The 21,734-nt window shown below is 44.2% G+C and overlaps 1 protein-coding gene across 1 annotated transcript; it reads left to right on the top strand.

The window, feature by feature from the left end:
• Nucleotides 1–654: 654 nt before the first annotated feature.
• LOC134569227 (tigger transposable element-derived protein 1-like) lies at nucleotides 655–2,757 on the top strand. The gene is made up of 2 exons (XM_063428142.1): nucleotides 655–727; nucleotides 944–2,757. The coding sequence occupies exons 1-2, from the start codon at nucleotides 655–657 to the stop codon at nucleotides 2,755–2,757; spliced, it is 1,887 nt and encodes a 628-aa protein (XP_063284212.1).
• Nucleotides 2,758–21,734: the final 18,977 nt, after the last annotated feature.

The following is a 21,734-nucleotide window of genomic DNA, read 5'->3' as shown; positions in this document are numbered from 1 at the left end:
TCCTTCCCTCCCCTTGCCGACTCAGAGCACGCACATGAACTCTGAGCCAATTGAATGGTAAACTCCAATCAAAGGATTTTCAACCAGAAGCTTTGATCGGACCTCATGCGGCTCCTGTGACATCAGTAGGCAGCTTGCCAACCAGTGCCAGGAGCTTCGTCTGGCACTGGATTAAAACGTAGTTTTAAAAGTTTTTTATATACAGTGATACCTCGGTTCACGAACGCTTCTGTTCACGAACAACTCGGTTCACGAACAGAAAAGTTCGTAAAAATATGCTCCGGTTCACGAACTCCGCCTCGGTTCACGAACGCAAGCCGCGGCCATTTTAATGCTAATTTCAGGCTGTCACATGGTCGGGACTTCCTGTAGGAAGACCGTGGAGAGAAGAAGCAAGAATAAGAGACACAGAAAGAAGTACTCTGCAAGCATTATAAGTGATTATACTGTATTTTATCACATACAGTACATACTGTACACAGAAAGAAGTACTCTGCAAGCATTATACAGTACAGTAAGTGATTATACTGTATTTTATCACATACAGTACATACAGTACACAGAAAGAAGTACTGTACTCTGCAAGCATTATAAGTGATTATACTGTATTTTATCCCATACAGTACATACTGTACAGTTCACTGGACACCCAATATGGCTCCCAAGAAGCATAGTGGAAAGAAGAAAGTGCGGAGCAGCAATAAAGGTGACAAGAACAGCAATGCAGGTGACAATGTGCAAAGTGGAAATGCAAGTGACAATGTGCAAAGTGGAAATGCAAGTGACAATGTGCAAAGTGGAAATGCAGTTGACAATGTGCAAAGTGGAAATGCAGTTGACAATGTGCAAAGTGGAAATGCAAGTGACAATGTGCAAAGTGGAAATGCAAGTGACAATGTGCAAAGTGGAAATGCAAGTGACAATGTGCGAAGTGGAAATGCAGGTGACAATGTGCAAAGTGGAAATGCAAGTGACAAGAATGTGCAGCGCAAGCATGGTGGCAAAAAGAAAGTGCACAGCAGTAGTAAAGGTGACAGCAAGGTTGTGAAGAAAATAACCATTGAGCTGAAGAAGGAAATTATAGAAAAGCATGACCGTGGTATTCGTGTGACTGATCTGGCTTCGGAGTACAAGATGGCAAAGTCAACAATTTCGACTATTCTGAAAAACAAAGCCGCCATCAAAGGAGCTGATGTTGCAAAAGGAGTAACAATGTTAACCAAGCAGAGGACACAAGTGCTGGAAGAGGTGGAAAAACTTTTGTTGGTGTGGTTGAATGAGAAACAGCTGGCAGGTGATAGTGTAAGTGAAGCTATGATCTGTGAGAAAGCCAGGAAATTGCACAGTGATTTACAGCAAAGAAGCCCCTCTACAAGTGCAGCAAGTGACGAATTTAAAGCCAGTAGAGGGTGGTTTGAAAAATTCCGCAGGAGAACTGGCATCCACAGTGTGATTAGACATGGTGAGGCTTCCAGTTCTGACAAGGCCGCAGCAGAAGCTTACAAGTTAGAATTTGCAGAATTCATGAAGACAGAAGGATACGTCCCTCAACAAGTGTTCAACTGTGATGAAACAGGGCTCTTCTGGAAAAAAATGCCGAACAGAACCTATATCACACAGGAGGAAAAGGCCCTACCAGGGCACAAGCCCATGAAGGACAGATTGACCCTTTTGCTGTGTGCCAACGCAAGCGCCGATCTGAAAATTAAACCACTACTGGTGTACCATTCTCAGACCCCTCGTGCATTTAGGGAACAAAATGTGAACAAGGCCAGACTGCCCGTCATGTGGAGAGCCAATGCCAAAGCTTGGGTCACAAGGCAATTGTTTATGGAATGGCTGCACGAGGTGTTTGCACCCACCGTCAGAAAATATCTTTCTGATAACCAGCTGCCTGAAAGGTGCCTTCTTCTGATGGACAATGCCCCAGCACACCCTCCAGCCTTGGTGGATGATATGGATGCTGAGTATGACTTCATCAAGGTAAAGTTCCTCCCCCCCAACACAACACCACTTCTGCAGCCCATGGACCAGCAAGTCATCTGCAACTTTAAGAAGCTGTACACAAAGGCGCTCTTCACTAGGTGTTTTAATGTCACTAAAGAGACATCCTTGACTTTGAAAGAATTCTGGAAGAAACATTTCAATGTTGTCCACTGCATTAACCTCATTGACAAAGCCTGGGAAGAGGTCACTTCCCGAACCCTAAATTCAGCCTGGAGGAAACTGTGGCCAGAATGTGTCGCTGAACGTGAACATGACTTAGAAGGGTCTGATGCAGAGGTAGTGGAGGAAATTGTGTCCATGGGCAAGAATATGGGTCTGGACGTTGATGGTGCTGATGTGGAAGAGCTTGTTGAGGAACATAGGGAGGAGCTGACCACGGAAGAACTTTATGAACTCCACAGTGAGCAGCAGAAGGCACTTCTTGAGGAGCATTCCAATGAGGAGGAAGAAGAAAGGGAGGAGGTTAGCAGTGATGCCATAAAATCCATTATGCAAAAATGGAATGAGTGCCATGATTTCTTTGAAAAGCACCACCCCAACATTACTGTCACAAACAGAGTGTTAAATCTCATGAATGATAATGTGGTCTCTCATTTCCGGAGGGTTATGCAGCGCAGAAAGAGACAAGTGACATTGGACAGATTTTTCAGACAAACTGAGCCTGCAGCTAGGAGACAAAGGAGAGAGGAAACCCCTGAAGAAGATCTCCCTGATGTCCTTATGGAGGGGGACTCTCCCCCCAAACAATAACTGCCTCCCACCTTACTGTCCTCTCTTAATAAATAACTACAGTATACTGTACTTTACTAATGTGTATTGTCATTTGTTTCATATTTTTGGGCTTCAAAAACCCCCCCAAAAAAGTCAGCACGGATTAACCGGATTTACATTGAACCCTATGGGAAAATGTGCCTCGGTTCACGACCAATTCGGTTCGCGACCAGAGTCAGTTCACGAATTAAGTTCGTGAACCGAGGTATCACTGTATATATATATATATATATAGATGATTTAATGGAAAATAATAAATATAGATTATGGGTAAATACACATATTTCATGTAAGATAAAAATAGAGTTGCTTAAAGTTAAAGTACATTTTTAGATAATCCACAACCACTTAGACTATAGTTTAATGTGAAGGTGCTAATAAGATCTACAAAAATGTAGAAGTAAGAATCTTAGAACCCAGTGTTAAATGTCGGCCAAGAACAAGAGTTCTAACCATAGGCCAAACTTGAGTACTTGCTTGATGGGCTGCTATGGAATGTTGTGTTAGGTTTAAAGAGTTTCTACAACCCATTTTTCCCCATTGAATAAATCCCTTTTGAGCATTATTTTAAGCCCCCTCCCCCCTAAATATATATATATGTTCAACTTCACAAAAAAACAAAATACCAGCGATCCATAGAATATTGCAGCCCAATGGAGACAAATAGGTGGAGGAGGGCCTTGACAGTTGAGCTGAGCAAGGCTGTATAAATTAATGGATATAGAAAGGAGGGAAGGGCATAGGGAGCAGAGGGCATGTGTAGGCTGGTGTAACCGTTACACTTCAGCCATTTTAGTTTTGCAATTGTCCCCTCATGTTGTTGTCCCTCCCTCCCTCCCTCCCAAGTGTGGTGGTTTATGGGACTTGTGGTGTTGGGGTGATACTTCCACTTTTTGTTGTTTTTTCTTTCTCTTTCAGAGACGGCGGGTCACAAGGACGGCAGTGCTAAAGGAGATCGTTGTCGCAGCCTTGGCGGTAGCTTGCTCCTGGGGATGGTCTATGGCCTCACAATGAGAATGTGGTGATAGCCTAATGGAGACTTGGTGAGAGGTTTTGAGCCGGAAGAGGGGCTCTTAGCCTAAATGGGGGGCTGGGCAGACGGTTCAGTCCCAGCGGTTGGATCGGTTCCCGGGCAATGATCCCTGGGAGCCAGCTGGTGCTGGAAAGGTTAAATTGTTACTGGTTAATTATGCTAATTACAGTCTGGAAGTTATTTAGGGTTATGTTAACCCTGTGTTAAAAAACATTGTCATTGCCTAATGTTGTTATAAGGTTCAATATATATTTAATGTTAATTGGAGGCAATGACTGTTTTAATAAATAAAAATGGCTGCGGCCTTCTCTACCCACTACGTCTGTGCCTTGTGGTTTGATTTATAGTAGACACAGCCTGGTAGTCAAGGCTACAACTGTCAAGTGTTAGATAATGCAGTAGGATACTACTTTCTATATGATGACCACCAACAATTATTTTCTCACAAAATGGCACTTTAACTTTTTATTTTGTTGCTACATCTACACAATTTTCTTGAATACAAGGCTTACTTTTAAAATCAGATAAATCATTTTGATAATTGCCAGCTATTTGGTTGAACGTAGAAAGGAAAAGCAGGCAGAATTCAAAGGGCTTGTTTTATTTCAGTAAAGGTAAAATTCTATTCTGTCAATTTCGAGGGTTCGATAGAAGATGGTTTCTTCTATCGAACCACCATCTGTTGACTTTTGGCATCGGCATACCTCATACCCAGATTATCTCACCCATGGTACGGTACATCAATCTCGTAGAAACCTCCATAAGGTTGTATTATCAGCCTGTTGAACTCAACATAGTAAAATTAACAATGAAATAACAGTTTAGGCCCAGTTTAAAAACACTAACATTTTGTGGCATTGGCGGCGTTCTCAGCACAAATATGTTTTCTGAATTTTGGATTGTGATTGCTTTAATAATTGTCGTGTGATACCAGCTGAAAATCAGAAAGTCTTGATTTTTTACCAACACTGGATTGTGATTTAGGCCTTTATCTGTTAGGAATTTTGTAAAGCACCGAAGGACAGCAGAAAGTCTGATGTTGCAAGGAAGGACATTCCATAAGTATGGGGCAGCCATAGAGAGGACCAATAGGTTAAAGATGGAAACGAAAGCCAGTGGTAGATGAGTGAAAGTTGTATTGATGATTAGTAAAGATTTGCAAATCGGGGCATTGTGGAGAGGTGAGGAGTATTAGAATATCAAATACAATCCTAAATGATACGTAAAGCCAGTGTCAAGATGGACAAAGTAGCAGCCAAATTGGATTGTAAAATGGTAATCCAGTTATGTGAGTTGCAGTAACTGAGATGCGAGATGATAAAACCATGAACAAGCACTTTGGATACATCATGTCTTACTAAGTGGCAAATGTGAGTTGGTAAGGTTGATGGAGCAGTACTGACTTGTCAAGAGACTGACAAATTATGATGAGTGTTCTCAGACAAATAGAAAATAAACTCTGTTATGGAGCAGTTCTATTCAATGAGCATTTGTTTATCCAGTTAAAGATGGGAAAAGAGACAATCTAACGCATTCACTCTACTCCCTCCCCTTTCACAGTGAGCCCTTGTTTCACTTTGGAATTATTATTATTATTATTATTATTTTTTAATTTTAAAGTTTGGGTATAAAACCCAGATTCTTGAATAAAATAATAAAATGTAGTGGTTTGTGAAACAGATAATAAACACTCTACATCAAATGTTCACTTGTATAAGTTTGTGATGATCTGTGACATAACATCTGCAAAAAAAATAAACAATTGGGGAAAAGAAAGAGACAATCCAAAATGGGAGGAGAAATATTGGAAAAGAGAGGTATAAGCTGAGCACCACCCCCTATGTATCGGAATCAAAAGAAGCCAACTGGGTGAGTGAAAACTGAAAACCAAAGACGACCTAGAACAGAACCTTGGGGTCACAGGAGAGATGATGATAAAAGTGATGTGCAAGTAAACGGGACACACGGATCCCAGAAACATAAAAATTGAGGTGGAGACCTGTAGGGCTCAAATATTTTGCATGAGCGAAACAACACGTTTACAATAACAGAAATATAACCAATTGGCATTCAGCATTAATATGTTGCTACATAGATCTGTTTAACTGGTGCAGTATTTGATCTATGCTAATCTTATTCTAAAATAATATAAAAGGCACACTCCAAGCACCATAACCACTACAGCTCACTGTAGCTGATCACTCTCAGCCAGTGAGCTAATCCCTAGACTGCAGAACTCACTGAAGGTTTTTACTTAGGAACTCCCGGCTCTCCAGCCGATGGTAGGTGCTAGTGAGGGCATGGAGCGGATTCTTACAGACCCCAGATAAGAAGTCAAACCGTTCAAAAACCAATTTGACTTTCATGGGGGGCGGTGCCAGGGTACTGCTAGGCATGTTCCTTTAAAGCAAATGTTGAGTTTTTATAGGATGGGATAGGTAATTGGATACTTAGAGGAAGTTGGAATGGTGCCACAAAAGGGAGAGAAAAGGTGTTGCTATGATTGAAAAAAAGAATGGAGGGAAGGGTTTATGCAAGGTGTGAGCAGAAGTGGTTGCATGTCAGGTGGCAGGAAAAGAGGGCCAAGACTGAAAAATAAACTCACTTATAGACAAACTGTAGAGTTGAAAGTAAATTGAATGCAGAAGGAAAGAGCATTGATTTAAAAAAAATAGATAATCATTTTATCTTTTTTTTCTTCTATAAGGTAGGTGGCAAAGTCTTCATCAGTAAAGGGGTTGACCTGTTAAAGCAGTAAAATCGGAGAAGTATTTCAGTTACCATTTTAATAGACGGGACTCACATGGGCTGCATTCCTCCGAGACATTTACGTATTGCACTACAGCTAGTGTATAGATTCAGCAGAGATTAAATTACCCTATGTAACTGCCAGAAGGGAACATGTGGGGAACAGATGTGAGGAGTTTATATTCATTGCTTCTGCTACCTGTGCAAGACAAATGGCTTGTTGCAAAACAATTCCATAATGTGCAAAGTGCAGCAGTCACATGGGCAATCCAACACACCATTATTTACTTAAAGGGACTCAGGCCTCAATTACATTCTATTGGTAAAATCAGCTGAAACGTATCGACTTGTTTTGGCCAATATAGTTATTGACTTTCAACTGTATTTAATGCCAAACAAAATTAATAAATGGGTCGGGTGCTCAAGAAATATTGTCTAAAGAATATGCTTCGTAAGAACATTTATAATTTTTAAATGGTCTAAACCTAACATTAGGTCCCCACAGGTTTCTTAAAATTAGTCACCACCTATGGGTTGGGGCTGGGGGCACACTAGTCCCACCCTCTTTCCCCCGGTTTACTAAAAGAACACTCCAGGCACTTGAGAAGCCATTTTTATGAATTGGGAGCTACTGATTGCCTTAGAGCAGGAGTTCCCAATTAATTGTTCCCGTGGAATCCTTTGACATAGTGTATCAACATCGTGGATCTCCCCCCCCTCTGCCCGCCTCCACCCAAAAAAAATGTTTTGCACCATTGAATAAACCTTTTTTTGTGTGTGCTGGTGTGTGTCTGTGTGTCAAGGTGTGTGTATCTGTGTGTGTGTGTGTGTATGTATCTGACACACAGATATACACACACAGTGGCGGAATTACCAGGGTCGCAGCTGTGACCGGGCCCGGCCGCCCTGCGGATCCCTGCAACCAGGGTGCCCGCCGTGTAATGCGCCCCCGGCCCACGCAGTACAACCGCCGGGGCCGCATTGTGGGGGCCCATGCTGTTAGGACCACCCGATGGCAAAGTATTTCCAGGGGGCCCCAAGTGATGATGTCAGGCGCTGGGAGGAAATAACTGCCTAGGTCACTTCCTCCCAGGAATCACTGGGAGCCGCGCGGGAGGAGGAAGGAGAGGAGGGAGTCAGAGTGGAAACTTTGACTCCCGTTGGCTGGAACCACTGGACACCAGGGAAGTCACCCTCCTGCACCTAAAAGTATTAGTGTGTGTTTGTGTATATGGTTCTGTATGTATGTGTGTTTGTATGTTTGTTTGTGTCTGTATGTATGTGTATGTCTGTATGTATGTGTGTGTGTTTGAATGTATGTGTCTGGCTGTATGTATATTTATGTCTGTATGTGTGTGTGTTTGTTTGTATGTATGTGTGTTTCTGTATATATGCATGTCTGTATGTATGTGTGCATGTATGTGTGTGTGTGTCTGCATGTGAGAAGTATGGGGGAACCCAGGGCAATTTTCACACCGGGGCCCTGTGGTTTCTAGTTACGCACACATAGTCACATACAAACACAGATACACACACCGGCACATACAAACACAGATACACACACTTTGACACACGGATAAACACACCATGACACACAGATACACACACCTTGACACACAGTGTATATCTGTGTTTGTGTGTATGTATCTGGGTGTCACAGTGTGTTTATCCGTGTGTCAAAGTGTGTGTATCTGTGTTTGTATGTGCCGGTGTGTGTCAAGGTGTGTGTATCTATGTTTGTATGTGACACACAGATACACACACACTGACACACAGTGTGTATCTGTGTGTATGTATCTGTGTGTCAAGGTGTGTGTATCTGTGTTTGTATGTGCCGGTGTGTGTATCTGTGTTTGTATGAGCCAGTGTGTATTTGTGTGTCAGTGTGTATCTGACACAGATACACACTCAGATACAAACACACATGCACGCACTGGCACATACACATACTGACACACATATATACACACACCTTGACACACAGATACACAAACTGGCAGATACACACACAGATCTACACACATAGGCAGATACACCACTCTGACACAGGTACACATACACACAGACACAGACACATATGTTTAACTTACCTTTTTAGCTGGCTGCTGGCTGAGGATGGTGTGCCAGGTCGGTAGCTACTCACTGCGCTCCCTCTACCTCCAGCCAGCGCGCTCTTTGGGAGAAAGTGCTGTCACTTCCTCCCAGCATCCCATACAACCGGGGTCCGGTCGCGGTCTTAGACGCATACGGCGCCTGCCCGGATCCCTGTTTAGTGATACCCATCGGACGGCCCTTAATGCTTGGGTCACCCAACGGGCATATCGCCGCGGAACCCCAATTTTGTTCTGCGGAACACTAATTGGGAAACGCTGCCTTAGAGCAATTGATTCAAAATTATTCGAAGAGTTTTGTAAGTAAATTACCAATAAATGTTATCAGCTGGATTGTATCCAAGGCCTCCGTTACAAAAACACAGTGTGAACACGTAGCACACAAATGATCCATTCAAGATATTGGGGTGAGATATAACCATTGTGGAGATTTTTTTCTAAAACGTATGGATCAGTTCAGTAACGGATAGTAAAATAGTACTCATAATTGCATTGTTGTCAATGTCAGTTCAGTTGCATCAAGAAAACTGCAGCTGTGTAGTGGTTATTGTGCTAAGAGCTTGTTTATAGCATATTCTTTTTCTTTACCAAAACATTCAGGAGCATTTACATTTCTGCATTATGAAAATCATAGTTACATGGCTGAAAACTGTCATGCGTCCACCAAGTTTAGCATTTCTCACATCTGTTTTTGCTGTTGATCCAAAAGAAGACAAAATAAACCCCACCAATTTGAAGTGCTTCTAATTTTGCAAACTGGGAAAAAATTCCTACTCGACCCCAAAATGGCAGTGAGATCTCTCCCTGGTTTAAGAAGCTAGTACACCACAAATTAAAGTCTATATCCCTGAATATGATGTTTTTGCAAGTATTCATCCAGTTGCTGTTGAAACATCTGTAAAGACTATGAACTCTGTACAGACACCTCTTTTGTCAGTGAATTCCACATCCACATTTTAAAAAACCTATTTTCTTTGCCTTAGATTAAATCTCATTTTTTTCAGTCTAACTGTGTGACCTTGTGTCCCATGTATAGTCCTGTTTATGAATAGATTTCCAGACAATGTTTTTTTTTTTTTGCTGGCCCCGGATATATTTGTATAATGCTACCATATCCCCTCTGTGGTGCCACTTTTCTAAACTAAAGATATTTACATTTCTTAACCTTTCTTCATTGCTGCCTATATCAATTTTATCCAGCATGGTTATAGGGTTAAGAATCCAAGGATAACACTAAACTATGATATATGAAAAAAGATATTGGTCCAGGCACGCAATGTAATTGCATCACATTGGCATAAGTAGAGGGATGCTGCTTAGTGTCATTTCCTGTTCTGGCAGTGCCACTACATCACTGCGGCCCTGTTCTCTCACTTTTTGGGGTCACACTGTTGACGTGGACCAATCAGTGTCCACCTGTCGTGGTTTCCTCTTTGTTCCTCATATAGTGTATTGTATGTTCCCTGATTTTATGGTTATTCAATTTTGGCTTATTTACCGACTCTTCTGACCTCTGTAATCCTGTGCAAGCTAGTTATATCGTATTTCTGGTATTGTGATCTTGGCTATTTTTACGTTTATGCCTTCTCTGATCTTTATGTTAAACCCAGCCATTCTAAGGTCCGGTAATACGTCCTTTCTGTCTTCATATTCCTGACCTATACTTGTAAGTTGGGTAGTGTAGCTGTGACATTTAGGGATTAATGTTTAATTATTTATTAATTCATTTAGGAAGGGGGACAATTTATGTCCATTAGATTGGTCATAACCTGCTGACAGTGTGTGTATTTATATAGAGGGGGCTCCTTTGTTTGTCCTGGGGATCTTGAGACACCTTAGAACACAATATATATTCATTAAGTCCTATCCCATAGTACAGGGGATTGGATACCTGCATTGTGTCAGTCTCTCTTTTCTTTTTTTCCAATTTGTGTTTTATTCAAGTATATCCACGTGTTATATATCGTTCGATTATATATAAGTATAAAGAAAAGAAAATAGTAACAGTAAAATCAACTAATTACTGATCAGGGGTATATGCAATATGTGCTTAAATGTATAGCAATAACTAAAAACACAGAGGGAGAACATCTTCTATCAATTACATGTGTGTGTATGGCATATTAAGGAGAGATAAACTGGCCAGGTACTGCACTATTGGCCATGTTACAAGATGCTTATGCACAGTTGTGTGGGTAAGCTTGGAAGGAAACTGATGACTGAGTCTTCTGGGTCTGGTTCACCACCGATGTGCTGTTCCCTGTGTCAAAATCATCGGCACTGAAGTGTACGGGTCTGTGGCGTTTCCCTGTTTCTGTGGTGGGTCTGTGGTGGGTCCATGTTCTCCATCAGTGGTTGGTGGCCAAGTTTCTTTAAAAATATATCTGGGTCATCGCACAAAGTCAAGGTAAGAAACCCAGTGCTGCTTGAAGGGCTCCCCAGCGGTATTTAACTTGTCTCTCCGTCTCTTGGCCACTGTGGGCCAATTTCCTCTTTTCCACCAGGGCGACAAACGGAATGTTCGCATAGATCGCCACTGTGCAGCCATCAAACTGTATGTTCCCAATTGGCCTGGAGCGGTTCATTATTGCGGCTCTCACTGTTATGTCTGTTATGTCTCTTGTAATTGGGATTGCCACACTAGGCGCTGTGGCAGACTTGCACACCCTGAATGTTGAGGTGATTTGCAGTGGATCAGTGCCCCCCTTGACACCCATAGAAGTGATTAGATTTAATCTCCAACTGTTTTATTTCATCTCCTATACCAAACACACAGGGACTATTTTAGTTTTATTAGAAGTCCCTGAACCTCCAATGCTATAATTTCATAATTTTCACATATTAATTGGGAGACTTTCTTTTACTGTGTGCTAGGTTGCCTTTTACAACAGTACTTCTAATAGGTATAATATTCTCCAGTGTTTAGGTGAAATCTCTTGCTAGTTTGTGCTTGTTTCATGGAGATAAATAGAGATGGGGATTTTTCTTTTTCTATGAAATATGTTTTTCAAATGCAAGGTTACATTTCAAGGAAAAATAGCAAAACAGACTATGTTTTGATGCAGGCTGCTTTATTACTCATCTTGTGATATTAAATAAAGCTTCCTAAGTGTTCTCGCCTCAGGGACATGTGTCCCTCGAAGCAAGCTGTGATTAACCCATTATTGCAGATAGGGGCGAGCTTCAAAATAGGCAGCTAATGTAGAATCACCTATTACCATGTTTTTTTTTCAAAGTTTGAAAGGATTCTAAATTTGTGAACATTTATAGGTTTATTTCTTAAAGTGCAAAATGTCAGAAATTCTAAGTGAATTGCACATTTCTAGATCAAAATAGTTAAATTGAAAATATAGCTTATGTGAAGAAATTTTATCACATGACAGGAGGCTTCCTATTTTGCATATCTCTCTTTACTAAACTCCACAGCAGTAAAGAAAGTAAACGTTTAACCAATCAAAATGCAGGTATTCCCAGCAGATAGGCTCCTCCTCCTCTTTCTTTACTGCTCCATCGCAGACAGGTCAGAGTTTGGGGGCTCTTCCTTTATATACAATTATTATTACTGTTTTATGATTTATTGGATTTATATTTTAACCTTATGCTAGTTTCTCTGTATCTTATTCTAGGGATCTAGCTTACTAGCTAGCAGAATCTGCCTAACTGTGCTCTTTCACATCTTTCCCCCTTTCTTATATAGACTACAACAGTTTCTATATATATATATATATATTTTGGCTAATGCTATATATTTTCCGTTCATACTTTCTGTTGTTATTTATTCTCTGCTAGCTTATATTTTTCTATATTCTCAGTTTTGCCGATTTTCCCTTTCCGCCCGCGGGCAGACCCGTTTCCCTTTCTCCCGACGGCTACCCTTCCGTCGGACACCTTCTCCCACCTACCCGGCCCTTCTCTGCCGCATCAGTGCGGTCTTTTCCTTTCACGGCTCCCCGTCCTATGTCCTCACACGTGCGGCGGCCATTTGCAATCTCGCATCTCCCGAGATTGCGGCCGCCATTTTGATTTTCCCAACAGTGCCGCGAGGGACACACACTCAAACGGAATTGCTAGCAAATCGATTTTAGAGGTCAGTCCATTCCAATATATATTTCTAGCTGTACATAGGCACTAAGTGACCATTATCCTGTGCCTGTCTGGGGTGCTGCCCCACATAATCTGCTGCTTTATTTGGAGGTCACCCTGTGGCCACCTCTGTCACCCTTGGTGAAGCCCAGCATACTAAAAAATCCCAATATTGTGGTGCCTGCCCTGTTAGGGCTATTGTCTTGACACTATCAGTGACTGATATAAATAGTTATATCTGCTCATTCCCTGTCATAGGATTATTACTTCTGGCATTATTTTAGATCCTGCTGGGATCCTTCTATACAAATACACCACAGACCCTGCTGGGGTTATTATCACATTATAATTGTTATAATTATATTTTATTGTGACTACATCTATTGGTACACCACTGCACCCTGCTGGGGTCAGCAAAGTGTTACTCATATAGAGAATAAAGTACAGCTGCACTGACCTCTATAGTTATTTAATTTATGCCCTGTGCCATATCAATTATATCTACTGATCAGAATGGAAGCCTCCCAGAATACAGTAGACTTCCAAAATATGATAAACAAGGCAATTGCAGCCTCCATGGAGAAAGCCCTCTCCAAAATGATGGCCTCTAATACTGAGAAGAGGATACCATCAAAAACCCACCAATCCCGACACGACTCAGATTCCGAGGATTCAGAACCGCATAAGAGCCAAGAACCCTCCACTGGCAAACGCCACTGGAAAGGGGAAAAAGGTCAACAGAACCCGTCTAAGGGAAAACCCCCGGCTAAAAGACGTAAGCCCTCAACGGTCGCTACCCCGACCCCGCTACTCAATTACTCCTCAGAAGAGGAAGACATGCAGACCAAGTCCTTGGCCATTTTAGATGAATGGCAAGCTGACGAGTCAGATGGACAAGAAGACGCTTGGGGTTCCGACTCCGAGTCCCAACCCGGTCTCTTACCACATACATTACTGGGAGACTCCCAAGTGAATGACACTGCGGATAATCCGCAGGAAGACAAGGAAGCCATCTTCGACCCATCAGGTCAGAGATTATTCGACCCTAGAAACCTAAGGCACCCTCGCTCAGGGGACTGGACGCCCCCAGATCACCTGGCAAAATGTATGCACCTCTGGCTTAGGAAATCCATGGATAAGACGGTTCGCAACAGACTACGTTCCGAATGCCCAAGACCCTCTCTACCAGACCATGTAGCAGAGACACCTGAGTTTGACCAGGTGATGACCACCTTTATGTCCCGTGGTGGCCGTGACCCACACAAAGGCGTGGATAAAGGTTTCAAAGCAGTCCAGGACAAACTACTGGACTCAGTGGGACCACTTTCCAGATCATGTACCTGGCAGATTATGCTCTCACGAAAGCAGACCAATTCGACGCGACCATGGTTCGCGAATGGGCTCACGATGTACGGGAGTGGGCACAAAGATGCTTTTGCTTTGTGGGTAATACCAATGCCGCCCTTTCATTCGAGCGGCTCAAAGCAGCTTTACTCCACATCGACGGAAAGTTGGTGAAATTGGGCACCAAAGAACTGGGTCCGCTGGCACAGGGCAAACTTTTTGGGGACCCATTCCTCAAAGACTTAAATAAACATGTAAATATATTTACTTCTCTAAACAAGGCTCAATCTTCCATGAGGAGAGTGTTTAGACATAACCCCACCAGGGGTGTTTTTGGATGGGGCTGGCCGCCAAAGGGGCCGTGCTGCCATTCGATTCTGGCCTTCAGGCCCCCGCAATGCAAGGCCACAACCTTTTTACCCTGAAGTGGGATACCGTAAACATTTCTCATACACCAGAGGAGCAGACAGAGGATGTGGACCACGTACCCGAGGCAGAGCACGTTTCTCCACAGGTAAGCAATCACCTAATTCATTGCCTTCCCCTTCATATTGCAGGTCGCATCTCCCTTTTCTTTCAGGAATGGCAAACCATTTCCACAGACAGCTGGCTCCTGCAACCTGTGCAGGGCTACATAATCGACTTCACGGTCCGTCCACGACAATCGGTCGCTCCAGGCCCCGTCAAATGCTCAACAGAGGACACCGAACTCATTCACAAGGAACTACAAGCGAAAGGCACAATCGAACCTGCCTCCGGACCACAAGGCTTCTTCAGCAACATATTCCTGGTGAAGAAGAAAACAGGGGATTTTCACCCCGTCATAAACTTAAAAAGACTCAACGAATACGTTACGTACAGGCACTTCAAGATGGAAGGCATACACCTCCTGAGAGACCTGTTACAGGACAAAGATTGGTTCACAAGACTGGACCTGAAGGACGCATACTTCTCAGTACCCGTCCACCACTCCTGTTGACAATTCCTACGGTTCCACTGGCAGGACCACCCCTGGCAATTCACGTGCCTCCCCTTCGGCCTCAGCTCAGCCCCATGGTGCTTCAGCAAATTACTGAAGCCCGTGGTCACTCATCTTCGAGCACAAGGAATTCGGTGCATTATATACCTGGACGACCTCCTGCTGTTCTGCTCCGACAAGTCCAGACTGATACAGCACACAAACTATACCACGGACCTCCTATCATGCCTAGGATTTGTAGTAAACTTCCACAAATCAGCCATGACACCCTCTCAAACAGTACAATTCCTAGGGTTCGAGATAGACTCCACCACAAGTACCCTACGGCTACCGGTGTCAAAGATCTCAAACATTCGCAAAGAACTGCGCAAAACCATTCGCGCCCACACCATTCCACTCCGCGCCCTCGCCCGAATAGTGGGACTCCTCTCAGCTTCTATACAAGCTATCTTCCCGGGCCCTCTTCACTACAGGGCGATGCAACGCCTCAAAACATCTTTCCTCAGACAAAACCCATCTTACGACCAACCGATCCCAGTAACGGAGGAGGTCAGGGACGAACTCAGCTGGTGGCTAGACAGCATGGAAGCATGGAACGGTCGGGCCATCTTTGGGAGCACACCCGACATAGTCCTAGAATTAGACGCCAGCCTCTGGGGATGGGGCACCACAAGCAACGGTACATCAACAGGCGGAGCCTGGACATCCCAAGACCTCAGCATGCACATAAACTGCCTGGAACTCCTGGCAGGGTCTTTTGCCATCCGCAGCCTCGCAAAAGAAAAGACGGACTGCTGCATCCTTCTAAGGATGGACAACATCTCAGCGGTCCGCTACATCAACCGCCTGGGCGGGGCACGATCCTGGATCCTGTCAGAAATAACGAAGGAAATTTTCGATTTCTGCTTGCCCCGCAACATCTCCCTCAAAGCGGAATACCTCCCGGTGGAAACGAACCTCACGGCGGACTGGTTTTCACGCCACTGGAGGGACAACAGCGTTTGGAAACTGGATCCCCAAATCTTCCAATGTCTAACACAGCATCGAGGTCCCTTTCACCTAGATCTATTTGCGTCTCGCAACAACAGGCAAACTCAGACATATTTCAGTTGGCTCCCGGACCCGGAGAGCGAAGCAACGGATGCATTTCTTCAACCATGGCCGACCACGGGGGCATACGCCTTTCCCCCATTCGCCATGATAGCCAGGACCATACACTACCTGAGACGACAACGAGTATCCCTTCTACTCATCACTCCCCTATGGACAGGACAACCATGGTTTCCAGACCTCCTAGCCCTATCTTGCCCGGATCCCCTCCTACTACCTTCACACCAGTATACCCTCAGGGATCCGAAAGGATCCACTGATCCTGGCCAACCGATTCAATCTGGTGGCTTGGACTCTTTCCGGGGTGCCTGGCAAGTCAGCCAACTATCGCAGGCTGCTAAGGACCTCCTATGGGACTCATGGGCTCCAGGAACCAGAAGATCCTACCTGTCCGCTTGGAATTCCTGGTCCGATTGGTGCATGGAACAGAATCTCGATCCATTTACGGCCGCTATTCCTTCCATTTTAAACTATCTTACTCATCTGTTTTCAACAGGACGATCATACAGGTCGATTAATGTGGTCCGTTCTGATAACTCAGCGGCCCACGTCCCTATTATAGGGATCCCAGTAGGTAAAGATATGTCGTCTGCAACGACCCCCTGAACCTAAATACTCTGGGATATCAAGATAGTTCTACGCTTCCTGAGGGAATGGCTGACCAACGACAGACTCTCACTTTGACAACTCTCAGCAAAACTAACGGTTCTGCTCTGCCTGGTGTCCTTCCGCAGAGTATCGGACGTCCGGGCGTTTGACATAGACGCATTCTCGGTCTCCCCAGAGGGAGTCACATTCCACATATCTCGTCGCACGAAATCAGATTCTTCAACAGTTTTCTACCCCTTCAACTCCGATCCACAACTCTGCGTAGTAGCCACTATACGATGTTATGTAGAAGTTACGCTTCCGATTCGGACATCACCTTCTGGACAACTCCTCGTGTCATATGTTTGACCACACGTCCCCATCAATACCACCACACTCGCCAGATGGGTTAGCTGGATACTCTCACTAGCAGGCATAGACGATTCCTTCGGGGCCCACTCAGTAAGAGGAGCAGCAGCTTCCTTAGCTTTCACAGCGGGAGCCTCATTGTCGGATATCATACGTTCCGCAGACTGGTCGAGAGAATCCACGTTTCGCACCTTTTACTTTTGTCCGCACTCCAACATGGCCATGTCACTCCTATTACAGCGTTAAAAATGCAAAATAGGAAGCCTCCTGTCATGTGATAAAATTCAAGATTATGCTAGCGTCAGTGTACCTATAATCTTAATTTTAATAATGACAGGAGGCGAGTATTTTCCCACCCGGGGAAGATGGAACCGTTCGAACTATAGATTTTAGTGTTTTTTTCCTCTATCATCCTTATCGCAATCTGTCTCTACGCTCTCCTTCATTGGTCAGGGACAGTACCTGTTATCTATTGATTCCATTACTTATGCATGTGTTGCCAATATCATTGCTGGGTCACTGTCATTGTAACAACCAGTACGAGACCAGGATCTAATCCATTTCACACTCTCATTTCAGTTTAACTTCATCAGTTTCTGGAGTCTCGGGAGCTACTTTGGCAAACTACCCGGACGAATACTCTCCATGAAGACCGCCTAATGTTGGACGCTCACCCATTGGTGTTGGTTACAGTTGGATCATTATATTACTGGTCGTTCACCGTTGTGCCTTCCAGATGTCATTTGATGAACTTTTTTCTCTATGTTACGTTATTGAACCTTTTCTCTGTTACGATGTCGCTTCTGAAAGAGGAGGAGGAGCCTATCTGCTGGGAATACCTTACTCCCTATTGCGTTTTTTTTTTTTTTTTATTATTCTTTATTTTACTGTGGCAAATAATTTACAATGTACAGAGTATCGGGTAAGGAGTAAAGTCAGGCAGTAACATGTTCATACAACAGTATTGTCAGGGCTCCGCGGGCCTGTCAGCGAGCGGCGTCCTCTCTTCCTGAAACGCCGCTCGCGTCCTCCTCTCCTCCTCCCAGCGGCAGCATGTACAACGCTGCACCCTGGGAGCCGGCACAAATATCTGAACGCCGGGGTCACTCACGTGACCCGTCGTTAAAGCTATAGCACAATAATCACGGTGGGAGGTATAGATATCCCCCACGTGTGATTGTTAATTCTGATTGGAAGTTATCCAATCAGAATTAAGCACAGGATTTAAATACTTACCTTTCCTGTCTCTCTGTGCCCTGTTGTGGTCTTTGGCTACCTGTATTGCTGTTTGCTTGTGTTTCTCTCTGGTTACCGATTATTTGGCTTGTTTCTCCAACTCTCCTGTATTCTCCATCCCTTTGACCTCGGCTTGTTTCTCGTTTTCCTGTTTTCTGGCTCCCCTTACTCGGCTTGTCTCCTGACTATTCTTGGTGTGCTTAACCCGGCCATTCTAAGGACCGGTACTGCACCTTTTCCTCTCTGTGACCTGTTAGCGTGTTAGGTTCCCAGAATTCATGACAAGTATATAACAATTAATACTCCTAAGCGATGCAGCCACTTTTTTTTTTATATTTCAAGCATATATTGTAAGGTAAAATTTTCATGAATATAGTGAGGTTTACATGCTAATAACATGGCCTGGCAAGCTTGGTCTGTATGAGTGTTTTGCGTTGCTTGTTTCTGTAGGTGTCGGTGAGTGTGTCGCGTCTGTGCTGTGTTAGTATGTCGTGGTGGTTCGTGTTGCTTGTGTGCCTTTGGCTGGCCTGTTTATAGTGGTTGGTTATGTGAGTGTATTTACGTGGGTGGGCAGGCTTTTAATAAGTTGTCGAGTAGTCAGAAAGGGAGTGCCTAAGGCTCATGGGGGCGGGGGTTGTGTTCGTGTAACATCTGTGCGGGCACGCTCCGTCGTGTCTGGTCTGGTTGGTGTGTGCTATGTCCCATGCGCTACTCATAGGAGCCTGTAGTGGGCGTTTCGTGAGGTGTTGGATATAGGGAGCATGCAGTGTCTGGCTAGTTACAGTTTAAAAAATAAATAAATAAATAAACAAAAAATAAAACATTATTATCAAACATTATGGGAACAATAAGAACAGGCTAACAGGTGTGGTCCTTTGCCTTGCGTTTTTATGCTTTGCCGTCTGGATTTGCGGGGCCTTATTATGTCTATTATGAGTGTTCAAGTCCCTGGGGCATTGCTTGTTGCAGCCCTTGGCACAAATATGATGTCGGTATTCCATGCAGTGTCTGGCTAGTTACAGTTTAAGAAAAACAAACAAAAAATAAAACATTATTATTAAACATTATGTGAACAATAAAAACAGGCTAACAGGTGTGGTCCTTTGCCTTGCATTTTTATGCTTTGCCGTCTGGATTCTCGGGGCCTTGTTATGTCTATTATGAGTGTTCAAGTCCCTGGGGCATTGCTTGTTGCAGCCCTTGGCACAAATATGATGTTGGTATTCGGGTTTAGCGTCTCTGCAGGTGCTTGTGCCGCTGGAGTGGTATCGGGTGTGGAGAGGCCCAGTGCCGCCAGGAACGCTGGTGTTTCCGTGTGTGACCGGAGTACGTATGTAGCTCCGTTGCGGTTCGCTAGTAGGGTGCCCTGGTTTCCCCATCAGTAAGTCACCCCTGAGGATCGGAAGTGGGTAGTGACTGGGCCCAGGGTTCTGCGCCATTGTAGTGTTGCCCTGGATAGGTCGTGAAAAAAATTAAGTGAGGAGTCTTCAAAGTTCAGTGGGGTTTTCCCCCGCAATGCTGTCATTATGTGGGTTTTATCCTGCGTTGAAGTGCATTTAACTATAACGTCTCTCGACTCTGTTGGAGGAGATTTAGCCATGCTTGTGATCCGGAATGTGCCGTTCAGGGTCATTTTCTTGGCCACCGGGGGTGAGAGGATGGAGGTAAGCAGCCTCCGAACGTAGTGTGGCAGCTCCGCAGCCACCACTGTGGCGGGAATGCCGCGGATCTTGATATTATTGCAGGGCAGTCAGGCGTTGGGACAGGTTGTAGTAATAGGTGTAGAGTTGCGGGATCTCACCGTTGATGCATCGTGGTTCTGACATGCATCTGTCATGTCGTCTTCTATTGCTTTAATGCGTGTAGTATTAGTTTGGATCTCCGTTCGTAGGGGCACCAGGTCAGCTGCCATCATTTTGCGTAGGTCTGCAAGGAGGATTTTGAGATTTTGAGGTGGGTGTAGTGTCGGGTTCGTTTGCTGGCTCTCTTGTTGGTGCCCCTTCTGCGTGTGAGGTCTCCATTTGTGTCGTTTTGGTTGGTGTGGGCCTCTGGAGCATGGCCCCTATGTCTCTGTCGGGTTTTTGTGTCCGGCGTCTCATGTTCGAGGACCCCGATAGTGCTGTTGGTTCTGGCTGTTCTGGCTTGCTTGGGCTGTGTACCTCGAGGATGCGATCGAGGAACGTCTCCAGGCCCCGTGGCGTCGGTGACTGGTAGTCCCCGGATTTGCGCCTCTGCTTATTTTGTCGCTGGGCGTACTGGAAAGGCATCTAATTGTGAATTCTTACTTTCGTAAATAACCCCGTAAGTCTATCTAGATATATTTTAAAATAGTTTTATAAAACCTCTGATTCTGAATGAAAAGCTACTAATGTTTTCTATCTGGTACATAACATAGTGATGTTGATAACCAGTGTATATTATAGTTTTAGTAATTCACAAACGGAGGATACCGCACTCATACTTAGGAATCCAGGTGCTTATCAGGGCCAGGGTTTGCAAAACCCAATTTGGTAGATAAAATAAATTAGGTCCAGGCACTCAGGATTGCTGTAGGAAGGCCAGTTTATTGGAACAAAAAGTGCAATGTTTCGGCCTACTCAGAGGCCTTTATCAAGCTTGATAAGAAAGCCTTAATGCCGAAACTTTGCACTTTTTGTTCCAATCCTGAGTGTCTGGACCTGATTTATTTTATTTAGTTTTGACATCGATTAACCACAACATTAAAACCACCTGCCTAAAATCGTGTAGGTCCCCCTACAAAACAACTGATATGTCAAGGCATGGACTCCACAAGACCTCTGAACATGCCATGTGGTATCTGGAACCAAGACATTAGCAGCAGATCATTTAAGTCCTGCAAGTTGCGATGTGGGGCCTCCATGGAATGGATTTCTTTTTCCAGCACATCACATAGATGTTCAATCAGATTGAGATCTGGGGAATTTGGAGGCCAAGGCAACACCTTAAACTCTGGTTTCTCAAACCATCCCTTACATTTTTTTGCAGTGTGGCAGGAAGCAATATCCTGCTGACAGAGGCCTTTGCCATCAGGTAACACCGTTACCATGAAGGAGTTTATGTGTTCTGCAAAAATCTCTAGGTAGGTGGTATGTACTAAAGTAACATTCACATGAATGACAGGGCCCAACATTTCCCAGCAGAACATTGACCAAAGCATTACACTGCCTTTGCCGGCCAGCCTTCTTCCTACAGTGCATCCTGCTGTCACCTCTTTCCGAGGTTAATGACACACACGCACCTAGTCATCCACCTGATCTAAAAGAAAATGTGATTCATTAGACAAGGCAACCTTCTTCCATTGTACCATGGTCCAGTTTTGACACTAACGTCCAAA

This window comes from Pelobates fuscus, chromosome 7, assembly GCF_036172605.1.
Source record: "Pelobates fuscus isolate aPelFus1 chromosome 7, aPelFus1.pri, whole genome shotgun sequence".
NCBI classification, from domain to species: domain Eukaryota; kingdom Metazoa; phylum Chordata; class Amphibia; order Anura; family Pelobatidae; genus Pelobates; species Pelobates fuscus.
This window is presented reverse-complemented; position numbering and strand designations above follow the sequence as displayed.